At 41.2% G+C, this 19,466-nt stretch overlaps 1 protein-coding gene across 3 annotated transcripts in view; it reads left to right on the top strand.

Moving 5' to 3' along the window:
- The window catches only part of BABAM2 (BRISC and BRCA1 A complex member 2), a 355,229-nt gene that overhangs the window by 263,566 nt on the left and 72,197 nt on the right, over window positions 1-19,466 (top strand). For all 3 annotated transcript variants that reach the window (XM_064494653.1, XM_010991265.3, XM_064494652.1), the window contains 3 exons: window positions 6,052-6,151; window positions 9,294-9,364; window positions 12,019-12,101. In XM_064494653.1, the coding sequence (XP_064350723.1) occupies window positions 6,052-6,151; window positions 9,294-9,364; window positions 12,019-12,101 (254 nt within the window). The remainder of the gene's footprint in view (window positions 1-6,051; window positions 6,152-9,293; window positions 9,365-12,018; window positions 12,102-19,466) is intronic.

The following is a 19,466-nucleotide window of genomic DNA, read 5'->3' as shown; positions in this document are numbered from 1 at the left end:
GTCACAAAAGTCATCATTGAAGACCTGAGAGTGGGGTAGATTTAGGTCAGAGAGACCAGGATTTAGATGCCTCTCTGCCATTTTACTGCCTACGTGACTTCAGAGAGGGTTATGTAGCTTCTCTAAGCTCCAGCCTTCTCATCTGTAAAATGAGATAACACCTCTCTCATAGACTGACGTAAAGAAGAGATGGTATCGTGTAGGAGAAGCACTCAGTACAGTGCCTAGTACATAGTACTTCATAAATGGTACTGTAGTTCACTACTCCATTCTGGGGAGAATTCATTTTACCACCTAAATCCCTCATGTTGCCTTTTAAACTTTCTTCATTTATACCATGACTAAGCAAAGAATAACTGATTCAGATTGTCTATATGGTCTTCCTTCACATTTCTAAATTACTCTATTTAATAATTCCATAACCTTCTAAGTAATTTAACTTAGCAGTTTCAGCTTCCTTAGACTTTGCTCCAAAGAGGAACATTTTCTGAGTGTTTAATCATATTTATCATTGTCTCTGAACACTTCCATTTTTATATGTCCATCTAAAAATGGAAAGCAAGAAATGGAATACAGCACTCTAGTAAGACCTGATTATATTTGTGAAGAATGTTTAGTGGAAATACTAGGTCAGCCACAGATGTCATACAGCCAGGCCCACATTGATGCTTCAATGAACCCCTCATCCCAGTGTGACTCCCCGAATTTTCTCCTTCATGTAAACTTGTCATTCTGAGCTTTTATTTTCTTCTCCTCTTATGTGCATTGAGATTTTCCCATTTTGAATTACACCCTGGTTTTGTTTAACTGAGGGGTGGAGAGACTCTTGAGACGGCTCAAAGTTGAATCTATAAATGAGACAAAGGCTAACAGCAGCTCTAGAAAATGCTTTAATAGGAAAGAGAAAATCCAGTTAGGAAAAAACAAAAGCAGAAAAACAGAGCCTCTCCTTAGTGTAGTATTTATGTACTTCTGGGTTTTCAGAACCTATATATGATTTTTTGTTTTATCCTACCAAGTTAGCTTGTTGTGACATATGATATCTTAAGAAAAACTGAGATGACGAGGTGGATGAAGCTTTTTGAGGATAATTTTAGCCACTTATACTACTGTTTCAGTATATAGGTAGGGATTAGAGTTCTAGAAATCCCATACCATCTTTCTATGAAAGAATTTCTAAAGAAGAATGACGCTGGCTTTGGAACCAGAAAGACTGGGATTCAAGCCCATCTCTGCAGCATACTTGCTGGCTAACCTTGGACAAGATACTTAGACTCTTAGAACCTCAGTTTCCTCATCTGGAAGTTGAGCTAATTAGGTCTACTTGGCAGGGTTGTTGAGAGGTTTAAAGATAATGAAATGCCTAGTAGAGTGCCTGGCAAAGGTGGATACTCAATAAATAACAATGACTTTTGTTTTATTGTAATGGTTTTCCTGGCAGGCCACCGGGAAACGTACTCTGTCATTATAGCGTGCCCTAAATTCTTGAGGTCACTGGCATTTCTCCACCTTGAAAGGAATCAACAGCAGTGCCCTCATCATGTATTCAGAATGGGAAGCTCAAATCCTTGAACGGATTTAGGCATACAGTTCATGTTTGTTGGATTGAATTGGAGACTCACCCTTTCCTTTGGATTTTTCTTAGCTTGGGAACTTGGGGCAGCTGGTGTCCACCTGTCATCCTTGAAATTCCCCATTTCCATGCTTTACCGTCCAGCACTCCCCTAAATCCTACTGTGGAGGAGGCAACCATGTCAACTTCCTCTCCCTTAAAACCCGATTCAAAGGCAAAGCAGGACACTAAGGCTGATCCAGGCATCTCTGGCAGCACCTGGACATAACCCTGGATGTAGAACATTCACACAAGATGGATTCTAGAATAACGTCTCTCTTGGAGTGCTTGGTGCTATTTTAAAATTAGTGTAACTCTAATTGTTATTTAACCCTTTAACCCTTGAGAGAGATGGGTCTTTTTAAAAGTAGTGTTGTCTCTACTGTACTGATGGGAAGGTTGAGTAGGACCAGAGAGAGCAAACTTGGCGGAAGCAAGGACTACAGTTGAAAATCATCCACCCTTCTGGTTTTCTCCAGTGCCGAATCATGTTCTCCTCATTTTATTTGGCCAGTAAGGTAAAATCCCACATGGGGAGGAGGGATTGCTGCTCCATAAAGGGTTAAAACCTCATTGTCGCAAGTCAAGCTTGCAGACAGGCTGACTCCCTGCATTTTTCCATGTCAGAATGCTCAGAAATATTTCCTTTATGCTGATGAACTGTGGCCAAGTCAGATCTTCAGTACCAGAGACGTGCTGAATATTTGCAGATAGAGCAAGGTCCACAAAGGCTCAGTTAGCTGTATTCGCATGGAAACAATAGTATTAGTACATAGACATCTCTTACATTTGACTTTTAGAGCCAGTGAGGCAGACCTGGAAATGTTTGTTTCCGGCTACCTTTCGGTCTCTTCAGCTTCACTATTGGAAGGTTTTCTCAAACTCTGGCCTTGTCCTTCTAGTTTATATATAAAGATTCAGTTTCAGTTCTAAGAATTATCAGGTAATTTCATGTTTCACTACAGTCCATAAAGAGATAGAAGGTACTTTCTCATCAAAGCAGCCCTTTTCACCCTTTTCTTCTCCCAAGTTCAGCCCGAGACCCTGCTGCACCAATTTAGTTCCCCCACCTTCTAGCCCTGCTTTCTCCCGGCATCGCTCTAGAGATCAGAGGAGTCAAGAGCAAGTGGTCCCTTTCATCTACTCCTCAGCCCTTCCCCAGCCCCAGCTCAGCCACTTTGTGGGTTAGGGAGGCCCTGCCTTCTCGCCAGCCAGCCCTGCATTCCTGGGAATAGTTGAGTGAGGCCTGGAACCTCTGTTGTACATGCTCAGCCTAGTGTTTTTTGATTCATGAATATTAAAGAATGAGAGATCACAAGGCCTTACCTCCTCCATCTTGCACCCTTTGAAAACATAATAGCTCTTTTATTTCATGGCACTTGACTCTGTTTATCCAGCATGATCAGGGCAGCATTCAGGCTATAGCAAGCCTGTTAAATATTTACCCAGGAGGCGGATATTTATACATGAATCAGCAGCACTTATCAGTGTGTGACGCTGGAAGTCAGGTTCAGTCCCCTCGCAAGCAAAGAAAGTACCGAGTTAAATAAAGGGTGCAGTAGGTGTCCTTTTAAAAAAAAAGAAAAAAAAAACTCTCGGGTAAAACTATCCTTCAGAGTATCTGAAGTGCTTCACACATTGAGGCTTACCCTGCACGACTAAGTCATTCACGGTCAGACATGACAGAGTGATTGGTCCCTCATAACCAAGAGCCAGTGAGTCCGGTTGTTTGATGGCTGAGGTGGGAGAGTCCTGAGGTGTGGACAAAATTGAGAGGAATGCTTGCCTGGCTGCTGCATGGAAAGTCACAGGGGAGATGAGCTGTCCATCAGGGTGCCTGCTGCTGTGGTCGTCTGAGAGCTTCTAGAAGCCTTTCAGCCTCCTTGGATCCTGACCCTGCTCACTGGTAGCCAGACCTGCTGTTCGTTTCCATCCCTGTAGCTTTTTCAGGATGAAAATCCCCCTGCTCTCAGGCAGGCATTCAACTTAGCGGTAACAAAAGCGTGGACTCTGGCGACAGGCTTACTACCCGAGTTTGGATCTGGCTTTACCATTTCCCAGTTGTGTGAACCCAAGGAAAGTTTTTCTGCTCTCTGAGCCTCAATTTCTTCACTTGTAAATTACAGTGATAATTCCCAGCTCATTGAATTGTGGAGAGGATTAGATTAGATACTGAGAAAGCACCTAGCAGCAAGTGTTAGTCCTCGATAATCATGGAAGCAGAGAGCAGGGAGGTGGGCCTGGCACAAAGCAGCTGGTCTCTGGATTTCTCCATCCCTCTGCTTCTTCCCGTTATTATAGGTAGTTTTTGTTTAGTGGCTGTATTTCAGAAGCAGAGAGAGAGTTTCAAGTTTAGAGGATTACCCATACACTATTTTCACTCCTTGTATTCAATTTAGTGAATGATTAAGAACTAACCTGGTAATATTTTATACAAAGCCCATTACTGTCAGTAAAACTGTCCAAATTATTTTATTTTTTAGAGTTTTATTATTCCAAGGATTGCTCCTCTAGGTAACCTATGAGAAGCCTGGATCTTGTATTCTCTCTTATACAGACATTTCACCAATAACCACAGGCTATAAACACTGGATTTATTTTTCTTGTACTATAGGATTTTCTTCTTTTATCAGTTTTGCATCCTAATGGAACCATTAGAACCTTCCAGTGAGAGGTGTGCCCTTTGTGTACTTTTGCATACAGAAGAGGGGACAGAAAGCCTTCCCCTAGTTCACAGAAAGTCACAAGAATTTTCCTAGCCGTCTTCAGAGTCGAGGCTACATCTAATCCAGTGTCTGCTCTGAGAGTGGCAAATGGAAGTGGTTGGTGTTCCTGCTGAGTCTGTGAGGTTGCAGGGTGCACATGATTCATTAATGTCACACTTAGTCAAACGCTGTCTCCAAATTTTCTCAGTTGTCAGATTTGTTGTGCTTTTAACTTATCACCTGAGTAGAGTAAGTCAATGGTGAATGTTTCCACTCCATATTGAGTTCTTCACATCACCTGGAATTTTGTTTCTTGGGATTTTTTATTCCCATAAATAAGTAAACATAATATTCATTTTTACCCTGAAAAATTAGTTTCATAAATCTATAATCAATAGGGAGATGGGCTGGGTTTGAAGTCCTTTCAGTAGTCACATATATTGTTCTTTGTATAACAAAATCTAGACTGAATCTATCTGCGCGAAACTATGTAAGAATGATTTTCTAGACTGTTATTGTGAAACATTTTGCTACCATTTACAACCTTATAACTGCAGGGACTTGGATAATGAATAATTACAGCATTAAGGGATTTCAGGGGTCTTTGTATATTCCATCGTATTACAGAGAGGATTTAAGGGGCTTACAGAAATATATACATTAAAATAAAATTCAAATAAGAAAAGTTAGGACCAAAGGGAAGTGAGAGTAGGAAAAAAGATATCAAGATTAAGGATGATACACAAAATGCATGCTATAAGGTTCTGAACAATTTCTTGTAATAATCATAGGCTGGTTAATTTAAATCACCAGGAAATTTCTGGTAACTAATTCTGGATCAACATTATGCCTTCTTGCTTGGGTTGATGATTTTTGACCGCACCTTCTTGTTTAGATGAACTGATTATCAGTGTTTACTGGTACTAGTTGCACACTTCCTGCCCATATTGGGCCACAGACACAGGACCAGGTAGCATCATATTTCAGAAAATATTGAATTAGTTGCCACCATTTTAAAATTGAGAGAGTAAATCATCTGGATTTCTGGCTTCACTTGAAAAATAAGGATCCGGTTAAGACCAGGCTTGTGTTCCTATATGTCAGAGCTCAACTGGGGCTGAGCAGTGAGAGTCCTTCCCACTGTGTGCAAATCTCCAGTTGCTTTGAGTCCCTACCCTGTTCTCTCCACTCATTTACAAAATCTGCCTGGGCTGGGCAGACCCCAGAGTTTGCAACCCCTGCCCTCGACCCCCTGTGTCACATTAAGAATGAAGAAACTAAAGCCCATGGAGGCTGCCCAAGGCAGCAAAGCCAGGGCATTGCAGAACGAGTCCATTACACTGTGGCATCAATTCAGTTGTGCTCATTTAAGGTGTTTACTGAAGGACTTTACCCAGGGCTGAATTGGGCATAATCAAGAGAATAAAAGTCTGTGTTTCAGTAACAGGCACAACCCATGAATGCTGATAGAACATTTACCCATGCCAGTCAGAATTTGCTGTGTGTGATAGGATCGTGAGTCGTCATCAGTCATCAGTCATGTGTACCATGAAATGGATTAAAATATAGAAACGTGATCATAAAGTGAAGCCCCTGTTCCCACCCATCATCCTTAATTCAGGCAGTTGGTGGGCAGTTTCCTCTGATAAGAGAAGCCAGGTCTGTTTGGGGGGTGTCACTTCTTAAATTGTTTGAGCCTTAAGAGAAGTGTCCATTGTACTCTTGTCCTTTCAGTGCACTTGGAGGCTCCTCAGCTCTTCATATCCCAGCTTTTCCAGGAGGAGGATGTCTCATTGATTATGTTCCTCAAGTGTGCCACCTGCTCACCAACAAGGTAAAAGCAAGTCCCTAACTCTCCCACCTTGTGAGGCTCCTTCCGTCAGTGCAGCACCTACCCCGCCTCATGGAGCAGGCACCATCCTCTCCACCCCATCTCCTCATTTGCATCCTCCATCTGACATCTGCCTTTCCCACTTTGAATTATATTTCTTCGGGTTCTCTCCCTATTTCTTTGCCTCCCTTCCTTTTCTGAGGATTCTGACCTCCTCTTCCAGTCTTAGCTTTATCTTTTAAATTTATATCTCCTCTCTCTTGAATGTCCTTTATGCCCTAAGTTTTTGCTGGGCCTTACACCTTCTTGTGGTTGAAAACTTTTGAACTCTCATTTCCCAGTTATCTGCTGCATGCCTCTGGGGGTGTGTGTGTGTGTGTGTACACGCACACACATGCGTGCATGCCACTGGTTAATATCAGGGTAATTTTGTGGAGCTGCCATCATCTCTTTCCTCTTTTCTGTACTGTGCTTTTTAATAGTTGGTTCTTGATTCCCCTGTCATTGCTAGGAGCAGTTTACCAGAGTCCTGCTTCTAGGGGCAGGATTTCCAGGCCAGCTGGTCTTGTAGCCAGGTACATCAAGACTATCTAAAGCTTTCTCGTAGCTGCGTTAATGAGCCCTTACATTGGCAAGTAGCTGAGTTTACGTTAATAATTATTGCCAGGTATTTCTAAAAAGTGCAAGAATATACTTGTTAATGTCCAGCCAGTATATTTAGCCTAAAGCTGGAGATATTAATCCACAAGCAACACTGACTTTCTTTCCTCTCCCACATGGACTGATTCAGTTTGCTGAAGTCCCAAAGTGCTGTGTTCTTTGCCCCTATTGACTTATTCACATTGGCTTGGAAAATAAATCTTTTGTTTGTCTCTTTCGTTCAAAAAATAGCTCATCTCTATATAGCAAATATTTTAGAAGTATAATAATATTTCAGAGGCTTCAGTATTATTTTTTAAATGTCAGAGAAACTAAGATCTGGCAACTATGCAGTCTGTGGTCTTGGCACAGGCTCCCGGGCATTTAACTCTTACGGAGTACTGGCTGTTCATTGGGACCAAATTCCCCCAGCCTCTGCGCTCCTACCAAACTGATCGGAGGACAGAATTCTTATTTACACTGTGGGACTTTGCACTGCCTTCAAATCCGTGTCCCAGTATTATAGAGGAAAATGCAAATTTGGTCTTCCAGAACTGAGAAGAAAAGCTTTTATAAAGCTCTCCAATTGAGATTAATTTCTAGTCATACATTTTCCTCAAAAAGATTATAATACTGTTTTCCCAGAAATACAAGAATCAGTCAGTTTTTCTTATCTGGTCCCCTTTCATTAATTTTACTTGTCTTTTAAAATTGATGTTCTTCTGCTTGCTACAAACGAGGACAGTATGGGCTGCTTTTAGAAACAGTCTCTTCAAATGAATTTCCATAATTACGTTGGAATCTATCTTTATAGCCAGTTTTGTTGTGGGTTTCTGTTAAAATGGCTTTCTGTTTTTAAAATCAAGTATACAGAACTGTTTTCATCCCCTTTTTAAACAAAGCCACTTAAGCAAACTTATCATCTGTTTTTCTTTTCCCAAAATAACATTTCTGATCCTGCATTAAGCCTGCAAAGCAAGCACTGTTTTTATAAATTGACATAAAACCCCTATTATATAAATAGAATTGTTTTACTTTTAAAGGGTACAAAATGGCTATCAGTACCAATTGTGTCAAGGTTATTTCAAGCACTTTATCTCAAGCTTTTGTTATTCATGGAAACTCAGTGTGGCTACAGCCAATATAAACAATTTGGGGGGTCTCTTTCTCCCACTGTTTCAGCCGTTTTGAAGACGTTTTATAAGGAATGTATTTTTGGGTTAGAAGCTGATGGGTTAGTGACTAACTTTCAGATTTCTAGCTTAATGAGTTCACAATTTTTTTTTATAGAAACTGTCGTTGATAACAAGGAAATATAGAAAGGCAAAATAAAATATCCTGTTGTAACACTCCTTATTCTGAATATTACAAATTTAAAAAGAAGGAATTAAGCATTATCGTGCCTTTTCAGTAGGCGATACAGTTCAGAATCACCAAATAGACCCATTTGATGAGAGAAAGCTCTTTATAGAGAATTGCAGCTGATAAAAAGGGAGACCTTTTTTTAAATGCAGAAAGAATGATAGAGTTTTAAAAAATCACCATTTTTCAGGCCCTAATGAAGGCATTCAGACAAGGATCTCACCAGATCCTAAAAGCATTAGGTGACAGGTTGGTGGGAGCTAGATCTTCACATGCTTCGAGAGGTACAGCCCTGGATTACTCACTATGGCAAAGGGAAAACAGCCCTTCAAAGTGGAGCAGTATGCCTGTCTTTGCTTTAACCGATGATCAAACTCAGTATCACTTACGAAGTTTTCTTGCCCAAAATATTTAACTTGAATCTAATCACATCTTTAGCTCTAATTTCCAATTTATAGGAAATGTGGAAGGTAGAGGGAAAAGGAAAAAAACAATCAGATCTAGAATGTAGGACATTCTACAATACAACTAGCCTGGTCTCTTCAAACAGTCAGTATCATGTGCACGTGTGCAGGCACACACACACACACACACACAACACACACACACACACACACACACACACACACACACACACACACACACACACACACACACACCCGCAGGAGGCACTGTTATTCTAGAGTAAAAGACTTTCTAGATTAAATTCTAGATTGGCCCTGTTTATACCCTGCTTTTAAAAAAAGTGTTTTGGGGACAATTGGAAAGTTTTGAAAATGGACAGGATACCAAATGAGTTCAGAGAATGATTACTAAGTTTTGTTGAGTATGATAACAGTATTGTGGTTATGTAGGAAAATGTCTTGTTTTTCGGAGCTGCATGCTGAAGTGTTTAGGGGCAAACTGTCATGATGTCTCTAATTTCCTTTGAAACGTTTCAGCAAGATTGATTGATAGGTTGATTGGTAGGTAGATGGCTGGATAAAGCAACTTGGTAAAATATTCAGAGTTGTTGAATATAGGTGTGGGAATATGAGTGTTCCTTTTACTATTCTTTCTACTTCTCTGAATCTTTGCAATTTTACATAATAAAGCATTTAATAATTTCCTACTCTGCTTCTCAGTTTTGGGGTTCCTATTCCAGGTGCAGTATGTGATTCAAGGATACCACAAAAGAAGAGAGTATATTGCGGCTTTCCTCAGTCACTTTGGCACGTAAGTTCTTTGTTGAGGTCGTGTATCAATGCCCCTCCCTTGCGGTGACCCTGAGGTAGGGCTTGATTAAGAAAATAGCACTTAGTTCCTCTACGTGCTACCTTTCACTGCCCTTTTGTTTCTTTTGGGTATGTTGCTTACACTCAAGCTCCCTGGAAGACTTTTTTTTTTTTTTTCAAACATTGTTTAGCAACTAAGAGAGTCAGATCTCTTCCCTGGAGCAGCAACATGACTCGCCCCAGTGCAACAGTAACAGTAACAGTGGTCATAACACCTAGAGCTCTTCACAGTTTGCACAGTACTTTCATCTCCCATCACCTCGCAGTAGTCATGAGGTGACCCAGGCGGGCTTTCCTGACACGTTGGACTGAAGACCCTGAAACCCTGACAAGTTCAGCCACCCAGTGCAAGTCACACCCCATGAAGAGAGAGTGCTGGGCTGGGAACCCTGTTCCTCAGGACTCAGGTCTCCTGACAGGACTCCCACTCCTGACAGTGCCACACCGATTTGGGGAGGAAATCTGGCATTAGACACACATTTGGGATTAGGGGTTGGAAGAAGGCACTGCAAGGGAGAAGGGAGGTGCGTGGCTGTGGTCCTGGGGTGGGGGGTGGGCAGAGAACGTCTCTTCGGCTGCCCTCCCTGTGCCCTTGCCCTTTCCTGTGGGCTCTGCAGCTCCGCAGCTCTGTCCCCTCGTTGATGGCAGGGCCTTAGCACCCGCCCACTCACCTGCCCACTCACCCGCCGACCCTTCCTCCGGGAGAGGGCATGTGCTCTCCTCCCAGTCTGCTGTAAAGGGTGGGGCCTTCTACCCACTGGGGGTACGAAACACTGAGGGTTTCGTGGTCTGGTTATAGCCCACCTTATTCCAGAGAAGGGGAGAGAGAGGGGGAGAGAGAGAGAGAGAGAGAGAGTGTGTGTGTGTGTGTTTGTGTGTGCACGCGTGTGTATAAATAAATAAATTAGAACAAAAGGAAAGTGGGAATAGGAAAGAGAAGATGAAATTAAGAATCAAGTTGGGATATAATTTTATAAATATGGCAGAACTATAAGCAAAATTTCTGACTCCTCAAAGCAATTTCTGGAAATTTTCTCATTATCTCATGTGGAATTTTTCATGTCTCCAAAATAGAAGAATCAACACCTCAACATTATGACTGCCTCTCGCAGGAGTCTCTAATACTTAAGAATTTTTTCAGCTTTATTTATGAGCATTTTGAGAAAGTACTTATGGTACAAATAGTGGTTAATAAATGACACCATTAGTCTTCTCATTTTTGAATAAGATTATCTTTAGTGTACATATAATTGAAAATGGAGAAGCTAACACAGTGACTTACAAAGCATACCCCGAGGATGTATGTGCACCTCACTGCTGGTATTCAAGAAAAGTATGAAAATTGCATTGACGTTTGTTTTTAAATCTCATTTTTTGTGTACACTTTGGTGTTTTACTGATCATATGCTATAGTAATATAGTAGCACTTGTATACAGCTCCTAACCCATATACCAGCACGACCATCCACTGTACTGTATGTATAATGAAGAGGATTCTGTGCTTGGTTTTGCTCATGGGATGCAGGATCTAAAAAGTTGGGATATCAGTGTTGTAAATTAATATTGAGTAAATTACACATTCATGAAAAGAAATATAAACTGGTGAACAGGTTTATTGACTTACGTCAGAAGGTCCTAGTGATATATCAGCAGTCTTTGGGCAAATCACTTAGCCTTCGGGGCCGTAGTTCCTTAACCTTCACAATGGGTGCAACTGTTCCTTCCTACTTAAACCTGAAGGACATCAGTATTCAAGGTCTGATTGGCCTGACTCGGCCAGAGAGAAGGCGTCTCTAAGGGCAGCAAAGGCCTCCTTATGTGGATGAGGGAGAACATTATTCTTGTCCTCGCTGTGTGGTTAGTATTGTCACATTATGGTCACATCCCGCAAGCTCTCCGCTCCTGAGGGAGATGAGGGAGGTGAGCCCGCTGGAATTCTGCCCTGGCCCTTCCGCAGTCAGGAGTTGCTCTCCTTTGATGCACGAGGTGTGCATCTCCCGCCTGAACCCAGCATCTGCCCAGCCAACATTGCTACTTTGTCTTGAGCCCAGTGGGGAGATAGGGGGACACAAGAGAAAGGATGCCAGGTACTTTGGAAGAAAGTAATCTGTAATCCTGAGCTTGGTGATATTGTCATTGCTCATTTCTGTGCAGTGCCTGAGTGACAGTGAGACAGCACAGGCACTGTTCAGACAATAGAGATGTTGCCACTCAGATTTCTTATTTTGTCCTTTGGCTCATAACTAGTAACTAACATTTGCATAGAATTTTATGGTTTACCTCACTTGGTTTTCACCACTCCGTGATGAAGTTTGCAAATATTATTATTTTTGTTTTACAGATGAGGAAACTGAGGCTTCAAAGGTTAAGTGATTTGCCTGAGGTCACAATAGATAGTTAATGGTAAAGCTGTGGCTTCAACCTGGACGCTTTCATTCCAAATCCCACATCCTTCCTGTGGTAACACTCGTTTTAAATGCATCTCGGATTTAATAACCCCAACTTAATGAAGACATTCTTTACTTGGTTCCATCTCTGTTATACCTTGTTTTTATAAGGGTTTTTTGTTTGTGTGTGTATGTTTTTATTACTTAGGGGTGTCGTGGAATATGATGCAGAAGGCTTTACAAAACTCACTCTGTTGCTGATGTGGAAAGATTTTTGTTTTCTTGTACACAGTGAGTATACTTTTGCTATTAGCATGTCAGCATACATTTAAAAATGCACTAAACTGCATGTATTAATGACTGTGACAAGCTTCAGTGTCCTGACTTGGCATATTTACTGCATGGTCTTAAAGAGAAAATATCTCTAGACCAGTAGTTTTCAGTGTATGATTTTCCATTCAGGGAATGTTTGGTAATGTGTAGAGACACTTTTGTTTGTCACAATGGGTGGGGGACCAGGCGTGGCAGTTGTCATTACTGGCACTTAGTAGGTAGAGGTCAGGGATGCTGCTAAACATCCTATAATGCATAGGACAAGTTCCTAAAATGGAAAAAATTAGTGAGTACAAAATGTCAGGAGTGAAGAATTTAAGAAACCCTACCCTAGACAGATTTCCATTTTCAGAATACCTTTCCAGGATCAGGCCTCAGAACTTTTAGGATTACTCAGAACATACTGTTTTGATCATTTGGTTGTCATCCTTAGTAAGTGAAAAAATCTGTAACTTTGATAATATAATATATATGTTAAAGATGGGACAGTGTTTTAATGAATTCCTAACATGAATACTCCGTGTTTTCCACATAGTAGACATACTTAAATGCTTGTGGTATTATAGTAATCAGTCAGTCAGTAACATTGGTCCAGCTTTTGCTTAATTTGCTTAAATTTAGAGTCTCTTTTGTTTATTTCTTTGTTATTTAAGAGCCAGTGACCTCTGGTGCCAGGTTTAAGTTACAAGTCAACTATGCACTTTATTCTTTAGTAATTTGGTCTGCAAAATACCTAATCTTCCAGCCAAAGGCAGAGAAGTTCCAGTTCTCCCAAATCCAGGGAAGATTCTTTTCTTTTACAGAAAAGCAGTGGGTTCGGGTTGACTTCACTCAGTGTATGGAACTACCCTAGACCTTAACAGACCATTTCAGGAAGCAGAGCTTTGGCCAAGCCATCAGGCAGTGTAAAGATAATGGCTTGGGGGATTTTTTTTCCCTCAGCAGATTTGCCTTCTTCGTTGGGATTGACTTAGGCTAAAATAGTTCTTAAATTAATTTGTCTTACATGACTTTGCTCCAACAGATAGTAGGAGAAGAAACTTGAAAGTGTCCATAGTGGTTGAAGGAAGAAAGCCTCTAGTGAAAACCTTACTAGGGTATAACCCACATGGAGGTAATTGAGGATTGGCTGTATGTACTTTAAAGAAGTTCTCCCTTTCTTTCAAGGTGTTTCCCAGTGATAACCACCTTGTCATGCGCGCTTCATATGAAGCTTCTACTCAATAGCTTGTTTCCCATTGGGACCATCTTTTCCAGTGCATCTGAAAAGCGCAAGCATGTTGCTCTGTGTTAACTATGTGCACAGATAAACAGAGAATTGGAGAGGGAGAGATTTTAATCTTGGATGTGCCTTCAACTAATTATATGACCTTGTTCAAATCTCTAAGACAAGCCTCCCTCTGCTTTAGTTTCCTCCTATGTCACTGGGGGCTTGGTAAGTCCCATGGAGACATCAGTAAATGAGCTTGACCTCCAGCTCAGGGCCAGGAGGAGGAGGAAGCCCCACAGTCAAGGCCTCCTGGCAGTCCCGTTTGCTCACCATTATCTGTGGCCCTATGTGCTGAGCTGCATCCTGGTGCTTCCAGCTGTCACTTTTGGTCCTGGCCCATATGTCTCATGGCTTTGGTTTTCTGTTCTGAGTGTTAATTCCTTGCTGGGCTCTCACTTCCCATTTGCCACCTCCACTTGGCCCCATCTTGATCCCAGTGATTCTCTGTCTAGCCTGGTAGCTGGACCCCAGATCCCGATTGTATGCATGATTTGTCTCTCATGACCCTGGACAGCTGCCTGGGTGATCAGTCTGGTGTGTTTCTTCTAGCCCAGCTCAGCAAGAGGGACCTATACCCTGTTGCAAATGGTAGTGGCTACGGTCAGGGTCCCCCAGAGTGGCTATGAGAGAAGGATACAGAAGGAAGGACACACAGAAGGACAGTCACAAACAATAAGTTAGATGACTGTTTCATCCAGTTTTTTTCATTCCGAAGTGGCATGAAATCTCAACTCTTTTTCCTGAAACTGATTTTGATCTCCTAGCCATGATTCCACTTTCAAAAAAGTTGAAGTCAGATCATATCTGATTTAAGGGGGAAAAATTATACTTGGCACTGATCTTCCTAACCTGTGTTTGTGCATCCAGCTCAAGGATGGTTGTTCTGGTGGTGCTGGCATGGGGGAAAACACGCGCTGCCCAGCCCCTGCCAGCCCTCTTCTCAGTGCGTGCAGTGTTACAGTGCTTCTTGTCCTTTGGAAGGCCTGTTCCCCAAAGAATATTTTGTCCACAGTACCATGTGTCCAGTATTTCTTACCGCTCCCTCTCTTCGTTACTCTCTCAGTTTTCCTGTCAGACTTGTAAAAATAAGTCTCAAAGTCATATTTTCACTGAGTTTTGATCACCTTCTTCAGAAACATAGAACCCCCAGGGACTCATTAGAACACCTCTGGGGCCTTGCGGTTTGTTTAATTTATTTTTTGCAAAGTGTTTCCTCGGGCTATTAATCCTTTCCTCCCCAAGCGATTTGTTCCTTGTCTCTTAGCATCATAGCCCACTTGGCTCTTTGGCAGATAAGACCTTGTCTGTGCATCAAGGGGCTTTGGTGCTGTTTCCTGCTCCATCTTATCTCACAGCCTGTCTTTAAATAAATTATTTCCACCCCTTTGCTTCTTTCTTGTATCTGAAATGGAGGACTTGCTCTGTCAGAGCGAAGCTTGGTGAATAATACATTTTACTCAGTTATACAGTGAAACGTCTGATACTTACCTTCTTTTGGAAGCATCTTCTTGTGTGGTCACAACCCCCAAGGGACCACTTGTTCCCTTTTTTTCTTTCCATGAAGATGGGAAGGTGAATATGGAGTGGCAGAGACTTAATGATAGAACGTTGCAGTGAGTTACTCTGAGATCCCAAGAACATGGAAAAGAAAGGAGGAAATGCCTAGAGATGAAGCCAGTCTTGTGTGGCTGGCTCACTACTCCACGGAGATTGAAGATGTGGCAAGACACCAAGTAACGTCTCTGCTCTCCCCACCCTCTGCTCTGCCCAGGCCCGGGAAGACGACTCAGGAGGGCAGGTGCTGGCAATAATTCTGAGCATCTTGGATGCTAGAGGAAAGAGGCACTCCTCTCTTAAGGCAGATGGCTCTGACCTCAGGCTTTGCCAGAGTGTGCGGAAGCAAGAACGCCCTACAGGGAACCATTGTGCATATTCTAGGACCTCTCAGGAGACACCACAACTTCCTGGCATTCTGGCAGTTCCAGGAGTGGGCTGTGGCCATAATTGTGGCCACGGAGCATTTCCCTCCATTTATTCCTTCTTTCCTTCCTTTGTTCATGATCAGCATCTCACGTGATTTGAAACCACAGCAGGGTTATTCAGAAACTGTTTTCAGGAAGGTTTCCTGGTCATCATCTAAGAATTACTTGTAGTGGTTATGTAGGTAATTCTGTATTTACCAGGCTGTTTTTACCTCCAGAGGTAGATGCTGTGTAAGCCAGCAGCTTTTCAGAATGCTGGGTGACAAGAGAACCAGCTAGCAAGACACAGTAACACAGAACAAATGCAAGCTCTGGGGAAAACTGGCTCTTTTTCGTGGGCCCCAGTCAGCTGCACAGGAAGGAGTGCAGCTGCCTAAGGTTGCAGGGTTGCTGCTTGGAAGGGGAGGGTACTGAGGTTGTGACTTCCAAGGCAGGTGAGAGCCTGTGACTGCATGAGAAGCTGTCTTTTCCCACCACCTGTAACTTCTTGGTAAATGACCCTTTGAGTCATCCAGCCTGGACCCTAGGCCTTACCCCTGGCAAAATACCTGTTAGATCAAATCTGACCATTTTAGCTGTTCCGTTTCATTTTTTTCTCTTTTCTACCCCTATCCCAATCAATTTGACCAATTCAACTGAGTTCTAAGTTTACTGAGAACCTGCTGTGTGCTCAGTACTGTGCTAGGGCCCCACGGGATATAAGTAAATAACTCAGGCCTGACCTTAAGACACTTAGAGTCTAGCACTCGGGTTGGCTGGCTACAGCCTATAGCCAGACTCCACCCTCAGCCTGTTTTATACGGCCCTTGAGCTAAGAATGGTTTTTATGTTTTTAAAGGGTTGTTAGGGAAAAAGAAGAAGAATTTGCAACAAAAATGGTAAAGCTTACAATTTTTACTCTTTGACTCTTTACAAAAGAAGTTTGCCAACCCCTGGTCTAATTAATGAGAAAAGAGATCAGATAAAAGTGGAGTACAATAATGTGCATTTTTTAAAGAGATATTTTGTGAGCTTGCCTATTGTATGCAAGGTACAAAGTAATCTATGACACAGAGAGAATTTCATATGTTATATACATAAGCGAGAAATAGAAAAAGACAGAGACCCCCTCCCTAACAGGGTCTAATGAGAGAGACAAACAATAAAAAAGTAAGCTGGCAAATATGTAAATTACAAATTATGGTGACAGATACCATAATGGAACGAAACAGGGGGCTATGAAAGAGGCTAAGGGGGCAGCTGTTGTTAAGATGGTCAGGGAAGCCATCTCATAGGAGGTGACATTTCAACTGAGACCTTAGTGAGCAGCCATTCAGATTCAGGGAGGAGATTTCCCGGAAAGAAGTCAGCTTGTGCATAGAGCTACAAAAGTAGCAAAGAGCTTTGCATGAGCTAGTATGGCTGGAGCACAGTGAGCAAGGAGAGGGTCATATAAGAGAAGTTAGAAAGAGTATCAGGGCCAGATCAGATGGTGCCTCACAGGCCGTAGGTATCAGGATTAAGGAGTAATAGACACTTGAAAGACTATAGTTTAAGTAAGACAGAAGTTTGTTTATTTTTTGCATATAAATAGGCAATCCAGGGCTGGAATGACAGATCAAAAGGTCACATAGGACCCAGGTTTCTTCAAGCTTTAAACTCTGTCATCCCTTGGGTGTGGCTTTCTTGCTTACAGCACAAGAAAGCTGTTGGAGCTCCAGCCATCACATCCATAATCCAGGTAGCAGAACAGAAAAAAGATAGAAGAAGGATATAAATTTCTCATTTATTGAGACTTTCAAGAAGTCTCTTTTGCCACTTACAATTACATGTCACTGTTTCAGAACTTAGTTCTTATATATAGCCTCAACATGTGAGCTAGGGCCGACTGGGAAATTTGTTCTTTAGCTGGGGCAGCAAATGTCCAACTAAAAATCAGAGTTCTCTTAACTTGAGTGAGAAAGAGAATGGCTATTTAGTAAGTAACTAACTACAAGTCTCTTTCAAATAAAGACAAGGAGTTTAGATTTTATCTAGGTCAAGTTTCCATCAGAAAGCAGATGGCACATCACATGGGTCACTAGGGAGAAGTCAGTGAGAAGACTGTGTTCAAATGTGTGGACAGAGTTAAAGAAAACCAAAAGGGATGATTAGCAGCAGCAAGGAGTCATGACCTTCCCTAGGACTGTGTAGGCAAGAGGAGAGTGGTTACAGAAGCTGGAAAGAGCCATAATAGCTGGAGCTGTAGGAAGGGGTTCCCTGGCAGGAGCTGGGAAGGGCCTTTGGTTGAGGAATGTAGCTACTATTCATCTATAGCCGTGCAGGAAGGGGTATTTCTCCTTTCAGTTCCATCAGTTTTGTTGTTAGGTACATGTGCATTTATAATTGTTACATTTTCTTGTTGTATTGGCCCTTTTATCATTATGGAATTATCCTCTTTGTCTATAGTGATATTTCTTTTCTTAAAGTTTATTTCATCCATTATTAATAACCCATCCCAGCTCTATTATGCTTATTATTTGCTTGATATACCTTTTCCATCCCATTGCTTTCAACCTTTTTTTTTTTTACCTTTAAATCTGAAGTGTGTCTCTTGTAGATAACATATGGTTGTGTTTTGCCTTTGTATAATTTAAGCAATCTCTGCTGTTTTATTGAAAAGTTTAATCCATTGGCATTTAATATAATTATTGGTATGGTTGGATTTGGGCCTGCCATTTTGGTGTTTGTTTTCTGTTTGTTCTCTGACAAAAACATTCCTTTTTTTTCCTGTTTTACTGCCTTACTTTATGACAAACAAATGTTTTTAGTGTACCACTTTAAGTTCTCTGTTGATATTTTTAGCTACCTTTTTTGGAAATTTTCTTAATGGTTTATTCTAGAGATTACAGTATGCATCTTTAACTTGACACAGTCTACTTTACATTAATAGTGACTTAATTCTGGTAAAATATAACAACTTTGCTCCTTTCCCTCCTCCTTGTCTGTGCTATTATTGTCATATATATCACATCTGCATTTGTCATAATATAAACACAACAATACAGCTTTTTCTGTTACTGCTATAAACAGTTTTACATTTTCAAAAGAAATTAGAAGGAAATAATTTTCTTTGTATTTTGCTCTGTCCATGATTTCCAGTAGGTCTTAGTAGGACTTCAATTGCTCTGTTACTCCATGATCATGGTTGTTATAGTGGCTGCAGGAGGACGTGGCAGGGTTCATTCGGTCTAGCCGATGATGAGTTTCTTGCTCTGATTTTTTTTCTTTATTTTAAATAATTAAACTTCACACAGATTTCTTCATATACTTCTTTTGGCATTTGTTTTTATCTGTCTCTCTTTCCATTTATCCATTCATTCATTAGCTTTAAGTTTATATTAAGTCCAGGAAACAGTTGTTTTGCTTTACAGAGAGCTCCCTTTCTGGTAAGACTTTTTTTTTTTTTTTTTTTTTTTTTGAAGCTAGAGGAAATTGACAACTGTAGACTAATTCTGCTAGTCATTTAAATAATTCTTTCCTCATAGGCCTGTAATCAAGGCCAATAAGCTGGAAATCAGGACAGCTTTTGAAACTAAGTAAAAATCAGAGGCTTCTGTTTATTGTTGCAAATGCCCCTTCCACGCTCTGACTGTGTCAGGCTGTGTGATTGCTGGCATAACCAAGGAAATTATTTGCATTGATGTATCACTGTCATTTCACCACTCAAAGGCAAAGCTGTCAAAGCAGCAGCCACTCAGTTGCTGAGCAAAGTGGTGTGGACTCATCTCTTTGCCAGAGAAACAATGTCTTATAGAATATTTAGCAGCAGCAAGCAAGATGGCTGCTAGATAATTCAGCAGAACCAAAACTGTGGCTTCTCAAATCTGCTTACTTTTTTGCATACAGATCCCATTTTTATATAAGTAAATAGGTTTGAAGAGTAAATCAGAATCAACAAAGTGATTAAAATTTGGAACCACGATGATATTAGAATTCATTCCAAACCAAATTTATAACAGGTGTAATACTATTTTAGAATTAATATGTTTAGCTCAGATCAGGTGTGTAGAAAGCTTTGTGATTTAATTTTTATCCTTTGTAGTAGTAATA

The sequence above is a fragment of the Camelus dromedarius genome, chromosome 15, assembly GCF_036321535.1.
Source record: "Camelus dromedarius isolate mCamDro1 chromosome 15, mCamDro1.pat, whole genome shotgun sequence".
In the NCBI taxonomy this organism is placed as follows: Eukaryota; Metazoa; Chordata; class Mammalia; order Artiodactyla; family Camelidae; genus Camelus; species Camelus dromedarius.
This window is presented reverse-complemented; position numbering and strand designations above follow the sequence as displayed.